The following is a 17,056-nucleotide window of genomic DNA, read 5'->3' on the forward strand; positions in this document are numbered from 1 at the left end:
CTACATAAAATTGCAGCGAATCAGGATTTCTAGGTACTCCCCTGCAAAGAACATTAACTCCATTTGAAATTTTTACTCAATTTACAAGATATGTTAGTTGGGGGGGGCGGCATGGTGGTGCAGTGGTTAGCACTGTTGCCTCACACCTCTGGGACCCGGGTTCGAGTCTCCGCCTGGGTCACATGTGTGTGGAGTTTGCATGTTCTCCCCATGTCATCATGGGGTTTCCTCCAGGTACTCCGGTTTCCCCCCACAGTCCAAAAACATGCTGAGGCTAATTGGAGTCGCTAAATTGTCCATAGGTGTGCGTGTGTGAGTGACTGGTGTGTGAGTGTGCCCTGCGATGGGCTGGCCCCCCATCCAGGGTTGTTCCCTGCCTCGTGCCCATTGCTTCCGGGATAGGCTCCGGACCCCCCGCGACCCAGTAGGATAAGCGGTTTGGAAAATGGATGGATGGATGGATGGATGGATGGATGTTAGTTGGGGATTCAAAAATGTCCACAATTAATATGTTGAGGCTTGAATCCCACATCTGTAATGTGTGTCGGGTTTGCATGTTCTCCCTGTGTTATGTTGGTTTCCTCCAAAAGTCCAAAGACATGCATAATGTATGTGTGATTGAGGGTTTATATGCATGTGCACTGAGATGGGCTGATGTCCCATCAAGGGTGCACCCCAGTCTTGTGCCCTATGCTGCCTGAATCAGCCTCAAGGCCCCCTATGACCCTGACCAGGATAAGCTGTTAGAAGAAGAATGGTTGGATGGATGGATTCTTGCTGGTACTTTTCAATCCACTAATTGTAACTACATGCTGGGAATTGAGAACATTTTCTTCTATTTTATAAATGTCACATATACAAAGCCTACATAACAAAAAATAAATACTGTGATCCCGTGGGGTTGGTCGGCAGGACCAATTGTGCTGTTCTCCACGCAACGGAATTTGCAAGTAGTCTACATTAATATGTCTATTAATGTATTTATGTTGTAAATAGCAAATGTCCTAACCGTGTCACTGCTTTGGAATGCGTGTGCGTTTTATCGTGTAACCGGAAGTTAATAAACACTCTTATTGAATTGAGAATATACATATGAAACAAGTCTGTTTCTACTTTTTATGTGAGAGAGCTTTGACTAAACAGATGAGAGTGCAATCTCTTCAAGCAGTTTTTAGCGGAACCTTTATTTATGCCGAAGTTTCTCGTGGGAAGCTGAAGCCTGACGGATATCCTGTGAGGCAAGTGGGGCTTGACGGAGTCCGCACGTAGAAATATTTTTGATAGGCGTTTAATAATTCGGATTTTTTATGAATGCATTTTGTTTATGATACAATTAACATACATTATGGCAATATATTTTTTTAACTCGACCTAGAAAATGCACGTTAGTATTTGCCAGGTAGCAAGTCAGCCAGTATGAAAACAGTACAATTTCCACAAGAGACTCATCACAGTTGCTCAATTAAAGTTAAAATTCTAGATGCATGTCATATGAATCCTTTGTTGTTTTTGTGTTAGAAGTATTAACTATTATTATATATCTATCCATTTATGGTGCCAAAAGCCAGTCTATTTAACAAGGTAGCTAAAGTCATTTATTGTGGATGGCTAATTCAGTCCAAACAGCATCAGAAGCCACCTCAGCTGTTAATTAACCGACACCCTGTAAAATAGTTTAGAATAACCAATGGGAGTAAAATTGGCATTTAAATGGACATGTAGCAGAATTATAATTAGCTTTGTTACTGTTGAAAAACACTCTTGGTTGAATTAAAATCAAATCCAATTTTAGTTTTAGAAAAAGGAAAAAAAATGTGAAAAGATTTTTTCATAGAGTAACGATATGTTAAAACTTTATATTTTACCACGATCTAGTTAATGAAAACAATTATAAGGCCTGAGAACACCCTATGGAAAAACGTCATACTGTACATCGTACGTAATTTTCAGAAAAAAGATTTTGGGTGGTTGTTGGAGTGAGACCTGCTGTTGATCTTTGGTGCAGATTCTCTTTATTTGATCTTCCTCGTGCTTTTATGTTCTGGGTAACCATTTTCTTCCCTTCGTTCCTCGGCACATCAGTGGGCTGTATTGCTGTGATGAGCACATTAGCGCTGGACACAGACCTGCTGCTGCAGCCTTGGACACCAGTCCGCCTGGGTGGCATACAGCTCTTGGCAAAATCCTACTTTGGGGACACAAAGTACCAGATGTTGCTGAGCAACACGCAGAGTGTGTGGGAGGAGGAGGTGGATGCAGACACCATTAAGGAAAGAGCACAGGTAAAGACAGGCGTGTGCTAGGTGTGGTACCCTATAAAAGCTCTGTCTGATTTACTGTTCTATTTGCAGGAGCTTAACAAGCGTCTCCGAGCACCCGCTGACGCTTTCTTCGATCACCTGCGCACAGTGGCGCGCCCGTATCTGGCTGGGGAACCTGGTGCTGCAGTGGCGTGCAGTGGTGATGTGCCTTCCATCTCCGTTGTTGACTTGAAGCCCCACCGGCTAACATTGCGACTCAAGAGCGAGCTGGCAGGAGTGCCTTTCTACTGGGAGTTCCGGTGCTCATCCTCATCTGTGGCAGTGGTATAGTGTAAATTCAGCTTGTTGCTGTAGCACTAGGGACCTGGGATAATTGCTGTGTATACAGGGACGTAGCATGCTTCCCATTTTTCTTCCAACTTTCAAATGGCCGTTCCCAGTCGTCTCACTTCTCACTGACCTTCTTGTCATCACGTCTCAGAAAAGCATTGTCCATGTATGCCTGTTGCCACCAATGTGTTATTTTGAAGCTGTTCCTGGTTCAGTGACTGGTCGTGTCCTTATAGGTGTGCAGTCAGCTAGTGTGCCCCCTGCTGGCTGTGAATTCAGTATTGCAAAGACAAGTAGCTGAGCTGGCTGCCCTGCTTGTGAGGAAGGATGCTGAAATTCAGGACTACAGAGAAAGTGGAGCTGTGCTGACCAGAGGTGAGTAAAAAGTATTGTGGAGGACAAGGGACTTAGTGATTTTATATAGTTAGATTGGTGTTTGAACTATTAACTAAACGTGCAAGCTGAATGACCTAAATGCAGTAGGTCAGGGGTAGGGAACCTGATCCATGGGGAGCCGGTGTGGGTTTTTGGGATGGCCTCTCAATCAGCCAATAACAGTGGATTCCAAGGACTGGAGTTGAGAATCGCTGCTTTATTATTGGCTGACTGAGAGGTCATCCCAAAAACCTGCACCCACACCAGGTCTCCATGGATCAGGTTCCCTACCCCTGCAGTAGGTGGTAGATAAAAACATGCATTGTTTTCATGTGATTTGCCTCGAAGTCTTCTGCGCTCACAGAGGAGAGGGTACTTGCATCTAATTCTAACTTTTGACCTTCACATATTAAATTAATGTAATTGACACTTAATATTGCAATAGAATAACAATCTTGTTAGAATTTTCTGCAAAATATCTCTTCTAAGAAATAAAGTGTTTAATCACTGATCCTTCCCAAAAGCTGGGGCAGTATGGTTGCTGTGCCAGAGTAGTTTTGATTGGTTGACCTTAGTTTTAAATACTAATTTTTGCCTCAGTGTAGCAGCCTCTATATCCTTACGTTGTGTGATGTTGCACAAGGTCTATCACATGTCTGCCTGACCCATACGATCTTGTACATACCAGGAAGTGTCCAACCAATCTGTGTCCCCCTTAGAGGAGGCTTGTTGCACCGCAAGCTGCATGTTTCCCCACAGCAACACTAGCAGTGAATTTATCAGTGGTACAATAAATACTTGTTAGGCCATTTTTATTTCAAATTTCCTTACCATCTGTAATGTTTTAAAGTGTTGCTTTTTGGTAGTTGATACCTGACAGATACTGTGAGTGTGAATTAAAAAGCACTGGATGAATCTCCTCATTGATTTTTTCACCCTAATGAATTGCTCCACAGCATAAACCTTATTTATTTGGGCCCTTCTATGTGTATCATTACAGGTCGGCTACAGACAGAGGTGTTTGATGAACTGCACTACAGAGAGAACTTCATCACACAGGTCAGTTTTAACATTTGCTAGCAGTGTGTGCAATATTCATACTGAACTGGTGAGCTGTGCCTATCATTGTGATTTGGAGAGAGGAGAGCCCACTTTGGTGATAGTGGAAGCACAGTGGTCAGATTGTCAATGGGAACCCTTGTCTACTGTGGTTCTTTTGAGGGAACATCTTAGCTGGGGTCCGGAAAGGCACGTTTTTTACGATGCGTTCAGGCTTTGTTTTGATTGTTTGTTTATATTAAATGTATGACATGAATGTTTGACTAAAGTTCTGTACTGACTGCATGGTGAGTGACTTTGTGATTGTCTGACTGAGTCCATCAAAATGCTGTATGAGGAGAACATGGGGAGACCATGCAATTGAAGATATGCAGTGTGCCTGAGCTGGTAACGCTGAACTGACCCCCGATGTGACTGCCTGGTTTTCCTTACACTTTGGGTTCTGTTGGATCACTGCAGCAGTAATGCTCTATGCTGGTTTTAAAAAATGCTAGGTGAATGGGTGCTGGATATCAATGTTAGCTGTACACGTAGATTTAAGCTCTTTATGTAAGGGTTAATGCACAACAAACCGTGCTTCATACAAATATATGATGCACGGATTAGAGTGCATTAAGCCATTTATACCATGTTACTACACATTTGGATTGCACATTTGTACCTAAAGACATTATTTGTTTTTAGATGCTTATGAGCCAAAAACAAATTTATTAGCAGGACTACTTTCTTCCGCCAATGGTTAAACATTTTGCTTAGATATGACCCAAGCCAATTCGGAAATTGTCTGTTGCTAAGACCGTAAGCCAGTCGTTAGTTTGAAATTGCCAGTTGCTAAGCCCAAAGGCTAGTCGTTAGTTTGAAATTGTCCATTTAATTCCAGAACCTGTGACAATAAAGAAAAGTTCAGTGAAATGTGGGATGAAGTATCCAGGCAAAGTTATCATTGAAATATTTGAGGGTGATCTCATCTGGATGATCTCATGTGTCTCATTCTGCTCGTAAACATGAAAATAATGTTTTTAGGTACAAACATGTCAGCCAAATGTGTAGTAACCTTAGTACAAGCATTGGGTGGTTCTTTTTGCCTCTGTAGCCATACGTTTAGATACATGTAATGCACTTCTTGTTGTGCATTAAAAATCCTTTGATAGAATTAAAGATGACAATAACACATTGATTTATCACTAGATCACAATTCAGCTACTAATCCAGTGTTGACTATGAACTTTCAGGCATGCGAACAAAGAGGACTGTAAGTTCAAATTGTGTTCCTTGGGCTCCGTTTCCTGTTCACAACATGAATTTTTTTTTCTGCGTGCCCATTCCGGCTAGTACGACTTCTGACCGTACTGTGCGTACTTTGAGCGTCATAGTTCTTTGTATTTGCGTATACCCTTAAAATGACGTTGAATTAAACGACTTACAGACATTTCAAGTTAAGAACGCGAAATTGCAGGGCCATGATAGCATCTAACCTATAGTTTTAAAAGAGATTAGGGATATTCTTTGCCGACCTTTAACTTTGCTATTTCAGAAATCCTTATCTGCTGGTTTGGTACTTTCTGATTGGAAGCATACTAATATAATGCCCATATTCAAAAAAGGGGATAAAAGTGATCCAGCGAACTATAGGCCAATCAGTTTAACTAGCATTACTGGAAAAGTAATGGATAATCCAAGTGAAAATTGTAGATTTATACCTAGATTCAAATAACATTCTGAGGGATAGCCAACATGAATTTAGGAGAGGTAGATCCTGTTTAACTAATCTGTTTGAGTTCTTTGAGGAAGCTACAAGAGAAACTGATCACAAAAATCCCTACGATGTGATCTACTTAGATTTCCAGAAGGCCTTTGATGTTGTCCCCCACAAAGGGCTCTTGCTTAAACTCAAGGCTGCAGGTATTTTAGGAACTGAGGCAGCTTGGATCGAAAACTGGTTAACAGACAGGAAGCAGCGAGTAGTCATTAGAGGCACAATGTCACAGTGGGCCTGCGTTCATGGTGGGGTACCTCAGGGTTCAATTTTAGGACCACTATTGTTCCTAATTTACATTAATAATATTGACACCAGTACATACAGTAAACTGGATAAATTTGCAGACAACACCAAGGTGGGTGGTGTAGCAGATACTGATCTAGCAGCACAGAGGCTACAATGGGATCTGCATTTAATTAGCAACTGGGCTGATACCTGGCAGATGAAATTTAACATAGAGAAATGTAAGGTAATCCATGCAGGGAGCAGAAATATAAAGTACAGATATTTTATGGGTTCCACTGAAATAAAGGTAGCTGATTATGAGAAAGACCTTGGTGTGTATGTTGATGCTTCCATGTCCCACTCTCACCAGTGTGGAGAAGCAATAAAAAGGCCAATAGGATGTTGGGTTACATCTCTAGGTGTGTGTAATTTAAGACAAGGGAGGTGATGCTAAGATTATACAATCCTTTGATAAGACCCCACCTACAATATTGTGTGCGGGTTTGGTCACCTTACCTTAAAAAGGGAGTCGCTACCTCAGAAAGGGTTCAGTGTAGGGCTACAAGAATGATTGAGTTTTGAACTCTGAGGCATTAATTGAGTTCTCCACAAACAATCTAGATGGGCCGAAAGGCCTTCTCTCATTTCTACATTTCTTATGGTCTTATCGCATAGGCATCCTTACGTATTCTACTTATTAATCACCCATTTAATGATGCATTGCTTGTGTTGGGAGGTGTGGTGGTCTACGATTCTGCTTTTAGTTTTTTCAAGTTTTTAATTGTGGTCTCTGAGCCCTGATGAATCTCGCGGCTGATTCCGGTTTTTAGCCATTTGGAACAATGGTAGGAGCTTAACTGAGTGTGCTGGTTTGACGTGGTATTGACTCTGGAACATTATGGATTAAGGAGCAATTACACATGAATCTGTATGTTATGCTTGCTGTTGGCCTCTCACTGAACAAACTTCCAAAAGTTTTGAAAACAAGTCCAGAATCAAAAATGATTGTTTTGGTATTTTGTCTCTCATCATGAAAGCTGTACTCAAAACATCTTATCTAATCAAAACAAAATACATTTAAGCCTCTGTCACTTCAAAAGTTGTTCAGTTGTGTTGTATATCCCGTGCACTGGTTTGTGGGCACTCCGGAAAATCTAAATCTCTGTCACTTCCCGTCAGTTGATAAAATTTGGAATGCACTTTCTCTGTTGTTGCCAAAAAGGTGACAGGCATAAGTTGCCCGTGTTCCACTGTAACTTTCCTCTCTCCCTTTTGCGTTAACCAGCACTCGTAGCTACATCTAGAACTGGCTTCTCCGACTGTGTCTTTTCACTTATCTTACCACTCATTGTTTCTTTAACAGAGGGTATCATTACATTTCAAACTAATGTACAAGACCAAAACACATTTCATTCAAAGTGTTAAGAATGTTATTTTTGTTGCATTTTGCAAACAGATATGGAAAAGCTCTACATAAATCGCTTCATTTGTTGGTAGTCATGTCAAAGTGGTTCATCAGTCCATGTTGTATTAACGTGTTCAACAGGGCTGTGCAGAGACTTATTTTGAAGGGGGGGGGAGCTCAGTGGGTCCTAATGCACAAGTTCACATTAAATAGTTTAGGCAAAACAGACAGGTACCCAGGTTCCCCGAGTCCCCCCTCATGCACATTTCTGATGACAAACAGCACCTTCAGATGCACGCTGTGTGCCTGACCTAGATTTCACCATCAGGAGTGTCTGTGCAGACTGTGCGTGTGCAGCCCAGATTTTGGTTATAGCAGACCTTTCATGGAGAGGAAGGTAGGATAGGAGAAGCCCGATTTCTCCATGGAGATGAATGAAATGATGAATGAATGATTTGATGAAGGATGAAATGATGAATGAATGTTCTTATAGTTGAGCTGGCTCTCCCCCCTCCTCCTGTTGCCCTCCTTGTGTGTGATACACTGGCATTTCAAGTGATCCTGTGGAATCTACATGCAGGTCGCTTCATCAACATTGCTGTTCCTTTGATGCCTCTGGGCAGCCCCCCCTCTCTCTCTCTCCCCCCCCCCCCCCCCCCCCCCCATACCCTGTCACCTTGATGGCAGCTTTGCCTTCTGCCCACTTTCGCTCCTGTGTGTCAGACTTCTCGCCTCCGCTGGCGGCTGCCCTTCCTCGCTACATGTCGACTGTGTGGCCGACCTGGTTGACCGTCTTCCGGTCACACCCCCTCCTTTGTCCTGGGGTGGTGCATCATAAGGAGACCAATCTGACTGTCTGGCTATTGACGGGCCACATCTCCACATTCTCCAGCAGTATTGTGATTTCAGGCGGCACTGAAGCCACAGTGAGTCAGTCTCTCAGCAGCAGAAAATCTGTTCTGTGGTCAGTAAATTTCCATTTGTGTTTCTCTGTAGCCCCTTTTTACATATTGTATTTGACCGTCGTCTGTCGAAAACTTAGGGTTTTAAAGTATTTCCCAAGGAAAAGAAACACACACTTTGAGCCAGAGTCTGGCTGGTGTGACAAAAGCCAACATCTTCTCCCTCAGAAGCTTTAAAGATTGAGGTGAAAAATTCAACGGGTCTGTGGTGGCAGTGCCTTACGCTGAATTCAGCCAATGTAAGAAGTGCTTAAAAATTTCACATGGGCACGTCAGCAGAATGCTGGCTCCGAAGGCCCCCCATACCGAATGTAATCTCGGGGGGAAGACGATCCTTGTGGCAGATTGGCAAAGGAATGAAACACTCACCTTTTGGTATGAGGGGCGGTCGGTAGAAGAGTGGTTGTGTAGCATTTGTAGTAAAAAATTAAATAAAATGAGCCGTACAGGCCAAGTCTGCTGTTGTACGTGTGAGCTGTGTTTTTAATCTGAAATGCTGTGGTCAATATGCAGTTATGTAAACTGAAAAAATTCCAGTTACAAAACCATAAGGCATGTTGTCCTCTTCGACTAAAATCCAGTAAATGGAAGTACATACTTTGTGTGGCCTTTTTCTAAGCACATCATTTGAATGATTTGGAATTTACCAGCTTCTTGGGAAATGAGGCTTTGGGTAGAGGGGTAATTATCTGTGATTTGCGTCTGTCGCTGGGGTTTTACAGGAATCCACGAGGCGTGTGCTGTTTTGATGCCGTTGCTGTGCCTGGCATGTCGGACTGTCACATAAACAGGACGGACAGGCGGTTTTTTGGGACCTCCTGTCTTTTTCACACTCTTCAGTCTGAAGCTTAACCAGTCCTGACCAGCATTAAATGACTATATGTGTATATAATGCATATATGTATAGGTGTGTGTGTGTGTGTGTGTGTGTATATGTGTGTGTGTGTGTGTGTGTGTGTGTGTATATATATATATATATATATGAACACGTATGCATACACACACCTATTTATATACAGCCTGCACAGTCTTGTGTTTTTCCAAGAATCACTTCTTAAAGCCATGGCAGACAGTGTGTTTCTGTGTCTGTCCTGATAGCCACCAGGCAGTTTGACTCACCTGCTGATGTTGGTGCAGCCCTCTCCCTCAGACCTCAGTAAACACCCAGCCATGTGTACTTCATATCCCACTCTGTGTTTGTGTAATTCCTCGAGTTATTTATTTTCACTTGAGGGTAAATTGGACTTGTGACCAAGACAGTCATAACCAACTTAAATATATTTCAGGGATCCCCCCCCCCCCCACAAAAAAAATAAATACAAAAAATTCAGCAGAGCCCCCCTGCCCCATGTAGTTTTCTGTCTAGTCCTGTGCTGCCATTTCAGGATCCTTATGCCTAATTTACTTCTCTCGGTTCCATCGATGCTGCAATCACATTCCAGTTCTGTTATAAGTAACATTTCATTTTACCTGCGTCTCCTGTATGTGCTGTGGAAGCATTTGGAAGCACAGCATCTCCATAATGAGATGGAGACGTATTGCAGACTGACTGACCAGTGTGGGAAGGAGAGTCTTACGTGGACAGGCCGTTAGTGTCTTCGTCCTTCATGCTTGACCTGTGAATTTTAATCACCAGAGCATTAGCTCTTGCTCTGGTTGTTCACTTCTAAATATGAGGTGCTGATGTCTCGGATGACACTGGTGCACCCCAGGCGAAGACCTGAACACTTATGTCTCCAAAAGCAGTTTCTGTGCGTTTCCTCTTTTTCGCCTCTAGATAATGCCTTTGGGGAAATATAACATATGAGAAATGTTCCGCTCGTATCTCTTCTCTCCTTGTCATACTGAGGATATGCGGTGCCAGGGTTTGGCTGCTGGAGGCCCCTGTGAATAGCTTCCTTTGAGCTGTCCTGAAGACTCTCTCCACCAGCTGATAGAAGCCTCTAACTACCTTCCTGTATTTGCATGTCGGTTTCTCGCAGTTCCCAAATATGCTCACTTTGTCCACCACGTCATGACCTCACTTTGCCTTGTAAAATTTGTTTTCGTCAGTGTGCAGTGGTGACGCATGACTTGGTTTTGGGGGTTTAGGGTGCGGAGGGGCAGACTGAAATGGATGTTTGAGTGAGGTTTTACCAGTGTGTAGGTTTTACCAGCTGCACCTCTTACTGGTGAACCTCACATGGAGGTGGGTGCCATGATGCCCTCAAGCAGTAGTGCCCCCTGGGGGGGGTAAATGGCTGCTTTAACCCCCCCCCCCCCTTCCCAGCCCTTGAGGCTGTGGGGCAGTATTTACACCCCAGACCAGCCAGAGTTGGTTGCCCATGGCCATGGGATGAGGTGTCAGGATGTGTGGGTGCAATCAATCAAAGACTTTCAGCACCTTTTCTTGCCATCATTCCCTGCTGGCCGTCCAGAAGGTCTGAGGGCTTCGGATCTCTGTGCTCTGCAGTTTGAGCTCCTTTTCTCCATCCCTCTTTAGGTGATTTTCTCGTTCTTTTTCAATTTCACCACTACAGCTGTTCTGTCAGCCATGAGACCACGATAAACGAATTCCTCAGTACTTTTGTGAGGTTTAGTTGTAGTTTTTGAGGTGTGACGCCGGACCCTCCTGCACACCTGACTGCTAACCCCTTTTGGATCCATTCCCCTCCCTTCTGTCATGCTTTTGGAGCAGTGGTCTTCTCACTGCAGCGGAGTTCAGCCCCTCAGTTATCAGCTGTCAGGCAGATCATGACAGTAGCACTATTCTCTGCATGACATTTGCAGGCATGGCTGTACCCCGAAGCTGAGATTCCAGCAGATGACCTGACTCCCTCCGAACTGTAAGGTCATCATGAAGGTGGGCGCTCTTTCAGTGCTTTTCCACTGCCACCAGGAAAGGAGCTGTACCACAAACTGGTGGTTTTCCATTGCAGTGTACTGTATGCGAGCCGTACCTGAACTATAACCACGCTGACATGGAGCTGCTTACTAGCAGGTTCAAAAGTGTGACCAAACGTAGTTGGTTGTGTCACCACAGTGTAACTGGCCAAAATGCATGGAGATACCAGTGTTCTGCACATGGATCATCAAAAGCAAAAAGCATATGATCTATATATTATCCATTATTAGTAGTATTGCAGTGCCCGTACCTGTCATTGAAGAAACTGAGGTCAACCGAGGTCAAGTCCACAGTATCCATTATGGGGCACTCCTAGGATGGGCCTTTTGACCTTGGTATTTAAAAAAATTCTGGCCACGGCCCTGAGTATCACACATTGGGATGCACTCCCAAAAAATTGGATCTTGGAAATTTTCAACTTCCTCCTACTTAAAGTACTATGCAGCCGCTGAACAGAATGGATTCATAATGTAAATTTATTCAAGCGAACTCCGCTAGCATTTGAAACTTGCGTAACACAGAGATGTCCATAGGCGTGCTAGCAGAAATTAGCACACAGCAAAAAAAAAATCTGAATAATTCTGAACAGTAAACAAGCAGTAAACATTGCTGTTGCTGTCCAAACCCGGTAACTCCTTTACTGAGCCGACCCTTCTGCAGTGGAAAATGGAAGTGAGCTGGAACCGTGCTGTAACTAGTCTCTCTTTGCAGTATGGGTTGGTTCCTGAATGCTAGTGTATGCCAGTATGCATATTCCTCCGGTAGTCTGTGCTCACCAAGTCACCAATGCTTTGTCGACTCAATAACTGCAGAATTTCAAACTTCTCTGGCATTAACCCCAGAACAAATACTGTGCTGGGACCTTCAAGTGATGGGATTACATGGCCAAGCAGCTGCATGAAAGCCTCACACCACCAAGTCCAATGTCAAGTTTCGGATGGAATGGTGTAAAGCACTGGACTACAGAGCAATGGAAACATGTTCTGTGGAGTGATGAATCATGGTTCTCTGGCTGCCGAAAAGTTCGGTGGAGAAGGGATAATGGTATTGGGTTTTTTTGTCAGGGGTTGGGCTAGGCCCCTTAGTTCTAGTGAAGGGAACTCTTAATGCTTCAGCATACCAAGACAATTCTGTACTTACAACTTTGTGGGAACAGTTTGGGGAAGGCCCTTTTTCTGTTCCAGGATAACTGTGTCCTAGTGCGCAAAGCAAGGTCCATATGGACATGGTTGGGTGAGTTTGGTGTGGAAGAACTTGACTGGCCCACACAGAGCCCTGACCTCAATCCCTAACATCTTTAGGATGAACTAAAACGGAGATTGCGAGCCAGGCCTTCATGTCCAACATCAGTGCCTGACATCACAGATACTGTTCTGGATAAATGGGCAAAAATTCCCACAGACACACTTGTAGAAACCCTTCCTAGAAGAGTAGCAGCTGTTATAGCTGCAAATGAGGGACCAACTCTGTATTGATACCTATGGATTTAGAATGGGATGTCATAAAGGTTCCTGTAGGTGTAATGGCAAGGTGTCTTAATATGGTCTGTCAGTCTGTGAATACAAATGTGTGTGTTTGTACATTTCCTGCAGTGGCCTGGCGTCCTGCAGTGGCCTGGCGTCCTGCAGTGGCCTGGCGTCCTGCCCGTGGTGGTCTGTGTATCCTGGCGTAGCCTTCAGGCTCCTGTGACCCTCAAACTTGATATATGATTATGGAGCATGAATTGCTCTCTTTTTTTAAGTGTATGACTATTAAAGTGCTTAAAATAATGCTATAGTTTTTATTTTTTTGCAGGTTCAGCATATATGGGGTCACCCTTATGAGGTGGAGACAGGTGGTGAGGCACTATGAACACAGCCAAATCCAGCTGGGACGTTATGTGATTCTAGACCTGGTTTTGTGTTTTTATTAGTGACGAGGGAAACCCATCAGTCCAAAACTCATGAAGCAGTAGGTGATCGTGTGGTCTAAGAGGAACCGTTTGTATGCTGTTGACCCCCCAGGCATGTTAAGGTCTAGAGGAGAATGGGTTAAATTTAGAGATTAATTGTCATTGCATTTAACCCATATGTGACAATGTGACAAAGCAGGGGGCAGCTAATTCAGCGCCCAGGGAGCAGTGCTTGGGGGTGGTACCTTGCTCAGGGTACCTCACTGGTGTCTTGCTGGTTGGGGATTCGAACCTGCAATCTTTCAACTACAAGTGCGCGCCCCTAACCATTAAGCCCAAGGAGGTGGAAGGGGGCAGCCAGGCAGCATGTATTTCGGCTCTAAGCCCTAGCCGGCTGTAATCATCCATTTCTGATGTTACAGTACCCGCATGGCCTGGGTTGCAGCCCTGTCCTGTCAGAAGCTGATTGTGTAGCCTCCGCACAGGCTAATTACACCTGGAGCGACAAAACCATTGCAGTAAATAGACTTATGGTTGGAAGGCTTAGGTCTGTGTTCCAGCATGTTCCAGGGAAAAAAGCAAGATGGGGCCCTTAGCACCTGGGCGGTCAGGCTGAGCAGCTGCTCAAACAGCAAGCCCACTGCAGCCCTCATGCACGCCAGTCCACAGATGACAAAAACAACCCGGGCTCACCTAATTACCTGCTAGTAAAAGGGAAAGGGCAACACGCCTGGCCCGTGTATGTTCTGTGTTAGTCAGCTCTGGTGCACCGCTGCTCATTGTGAGGCCGCAGGAAGTTCAACTGGCTGGCTGCTGTTACCTGCCAGAAGTGTACGCCGCTGTCTTTACAGTGTGCCGTTTCACCAGGATTACAATGTATGTGAGCTTCAGGTAAAAGGTCCAGGCTTCTGTCCAGATGATGGACATTGATGGTCTGTTAGAAGAAATACAAATGAGTTGTAGACATATAGTTAGAGAAGCAAAAGTGCCGGAATGATGTCAGTCCCCATCACTGAAGCACTTTGACAGTTTTTAATACTTTTGATATCCATTTCCATGTCATTTTCTTTAACATGCTGTATTGGGTAATCTGTGAAACCATACGTTGCTCATTTAAAGATCAGGGTGGGGCAGAAACGAGCCTTATGACAGATTGTCAGAGTGTTGAAGTCCTGGAGAGAGTAATCTGTGTTTTTTTTTTTTTTTCCTCCACTGTGGATCTTTCTGTAGTTAATGGCTCACTGTTCTTAAAATGGAAATAAAAAGAGTGAATGCAGTGTACGTCTATTTTTTGGGTGTTTGAGTAAACAAATAAATTTTAGTCAGCAAAGTCCCCTAAGCCTGAGTTGTATATTTAGAAGCTTGTCCCTCTGAAGGCAACGCGAAACCGCTGATTTCTGCCGGTAAATATTTGAAGAGCTAATTTGGATAGTTTGTCCTCCTGTAAATTAAAAAATAAATAAATTGAATTAAATTAAAAAGTCCAAATACAGTGAAGAGTGTGTCACTCGCACACATCTATTCTTAAACCTTCTGGCCATTCCACCACCTGAGGTATCGTTCCCCCCCCCAGTACTTTCATCTGTTTTAGCCCCTTTGCAGACCCCTTTCATGAACTGCTGAAGCTCAGATGGAGCAGTCATTCAGCCTAAGAGAAGACGAGTGTTTAAAATATGTATTTTTGTGTTTGTGTGTGTTTGAGGTGAAAGGTGTGGCTGTGTCGATAGGCCCCTGCCAAACTTAGACCCACGTGTAGGTTGTAATGGTAGCTTTTCCTCTTTGACGCTCACGTCTTCACTAGGACTCCTTGTCCTGATTCTCCCAGGTCTTGCGTCTGTCTTCGGCCCAGTATGGACGTGTCCTCATGCCTATTGCTCTCCTCTCATCAGGTGCTGCCCACGGTCTGTGTGCAGCAGGAGAGTTTTGGGTTCAACACCATCCTGCAGGAGTTGTACGCCGCTGTCATGGCCAGGAGACCCGAGTGCCAGCAGACTGTTCCTCCAAGCACGGTGACCGAGAACGGCACCCCTGACAGACGTGTGCGCGATGGGCAGCGCCCAGAAGAGCCAGCGTCTAAAAAACACGGAGGTATGCTGGACAGCGCTGATTGTAACATTGATATTCGTTTTTAGTTTGGGTGGAGGCCATGAGCAGCCTGATGCTGTCTCATTGATTTAAAGAGCCAGGTCCCTTTCTCTCAGTTCTGCGAATAAGACGGCTTCTGTTCTCTACTCGTGTCATCAGTTGCAGAAGATCAGCAGGATGGTTCTCAGGATGACAGTGAGAGCGGTACCGTTGTTCCGAAGGAAGACTGTAGCACGTCAGTGACGCTGGGGGAACCGCAAAGCACACAGGTTTGCTTCTCCCAAGTCCCTGTGGGTTTCATTCTCTCCTCCAGCTCTCTATTATATTTGAATGTTTCGTTGGACCACCTTTAGCTTTTGATTATGGTGCACATTTGTCATGGAATTGTTTCCACAAGTTTATGCAACACCTCACCTTTTCATTTTCATCCAGATTTGCATTAATTTTTCACCGATATCCTGTATTGACAAGTGAGTTGAGCCACTCCATAAACCCTCCTTCAGAACATCCCAAAGACCTTCAATGAGGTTAAGGTCACAACTCTGTGGTGACCAAGTCATGCGTGAAAATGATTCCTTATGTTCCCTGAAGCACTTTTTGCCAATTCAAACCCAATGAATCTTGGCATTCTTGTCCTAGAATATGCCCGTGCCATCAGGGAAGAAGAAAATCCATACTTTATTGCTGCATGATGTTGCTGAGCTGTAATAATGATCCAGTCATTGGCTCTCAAGTATTTGCTGATGTACATTGAAATGGCGACTTTCTTTTTGGCCGGACAGTGTATATATTCTGACTAGACTAGACCTGACTAGAGGAACTTTAAGGAGCGGTGGTGTTCTTCAGGTTCTGCGATGCAAACAGCAGGCTGCAGCTGAACGCTCGGCACCTTCAGCCCATGTGTTTTATGAAAGAGTTTACACTGCAACAAATCCTTCATATTGGATGGGAGCCCAAAGACCATGGATGAATTTGGTTCTTTTTGGTCCCTTAAACCCAGACGGTGCCTTCAAACCCGGTCCCTGCCAGCTGCGGTCCTCCCCGACCCAAGAAGAAGAAAGCAGTGGGATTGTTTCGCTGAGCAGCACTGGATCTGCTCCTCTCTCTCTTCTCAGCTTCGCTTCATGTGCTGCTGTATGCTCTCATCCATCTTTCCCTTTATGCATTGTCTCCTGGATTTTAATGCCATTTTAATTAGGATATTTATATTAACCTTTTTATATGACTTTTACTCCATTTTCCGGTCATATTTTAATGATTTTATTGAACATTTAATAAAGACCAGCCTATGAATATGAGATCTGTGTTTTATGGGTTAGTTACCTACTATATGTGTGTGTTGTGTTTTGCGCTGTGCTGCTGGCATGAGGAGCAGCACGATAGCCCACTTGTCCCTCATCCATGTGATGCCAGAGCCGTGCATTCGAAAATAACTCTGGGCGCCGTGGTCTTTTTTGTGGTGGTTTATCTTGTTTTCAGCTGTCCATAATGACGTCCAGACCCTCTGCGATGCCTCAGAGGTAGTGGGTATATCTGAAAAGCAGTCCCTACTGCACCGGACATTGTCTGTATGTGTTGCCCGTGTTGGGGACATGGGACGAGGGACAGCCACCTCTTACTGCAGGCAGCAGGTCAGTCTGCGGTGCTGAGACTGAGAGGGACCCTGAGAGAAGGATTCTGCTTAGAATCCACCCCTCTGGAGGTCACTGTCACAGTGCGCTAATGACAAAACACAGACAAACGGTGGGTCCACCACTAGATGGGCCCGCTGGCGAGCAGGAAATAGCTTTTTAATGGCATATCAAACTCAGGTACTTGCA

General features: G+C 44.4%; 1 protein-coding gene across 3 annotated transcripts; it reads left to right on the forward strand.

Annotated features, from left to right (window-relative positions):
- Positions 1 to 1,181: 1,181 nt before the first annotated feature.
- nhej1 (nonhomologous end-joining factor 1) lies at positions 1,182 to 16,534 on the forward strand. 3 transcript variants are annotated; one of them, XM_049024548.1, is made up of 8 exons: positions 1,182 to 1,238; positions 2,083 to 2,282; positions 2,352 to 2,585; positions 2,828 to 2,966; positions 3,967 to 4,025; positions 15,041 to 15,239; positions 15,396 to 15,505; positions 16,237 to 16,534. In XM_049024548.1, the coding sequence occupies exons 2-8, from the start codon at positions 2,100 to 2,102 to the stop codon at positions 16,315 to 16,317; spliced, it is 1,005 nt and encodes a 334-aa protein (XP_048880505.1). In that variant the 5' UTR covers positions 1,182 to 1,238; positions 2,083 to 2,099; the 3' UTR covers positions 16,318 to 16,534. The 3 variants fall into 3 exon arrangements, with proteins under 3 accessions (XP_048880505.1, XP_048880494.1, XP_048880515.1); XM_049024537.1 differs by lacking the exon at positions 1,182 to 1,238 and adding an exon at positions 1,245 to 1,935; XM_049024558.1 differs by lacking the exon at positions 1,182 to 1,238 and adding an exon at positions 1,245 to 1,581.
- The last annotated feature ends 522 nt before the right edge of the window (positions 16,535 to 17,056 follow it).

Source organism: Brienomyrus brachyistius, chromosome 1 (assembly GCF_023856365.1).
Source record: "Brienomyrus brachyistius isolate T26 chromosome 1, BBRACH_0.4, whole genome shotgun sequence".
Taxonomy (NCBI): Eukaryota; Metazoa; Chordata; class Actinopteri; order Osteoglossiformes; family Mormyridae; genus Brienomyrus; species Brienomyrus brachyistius.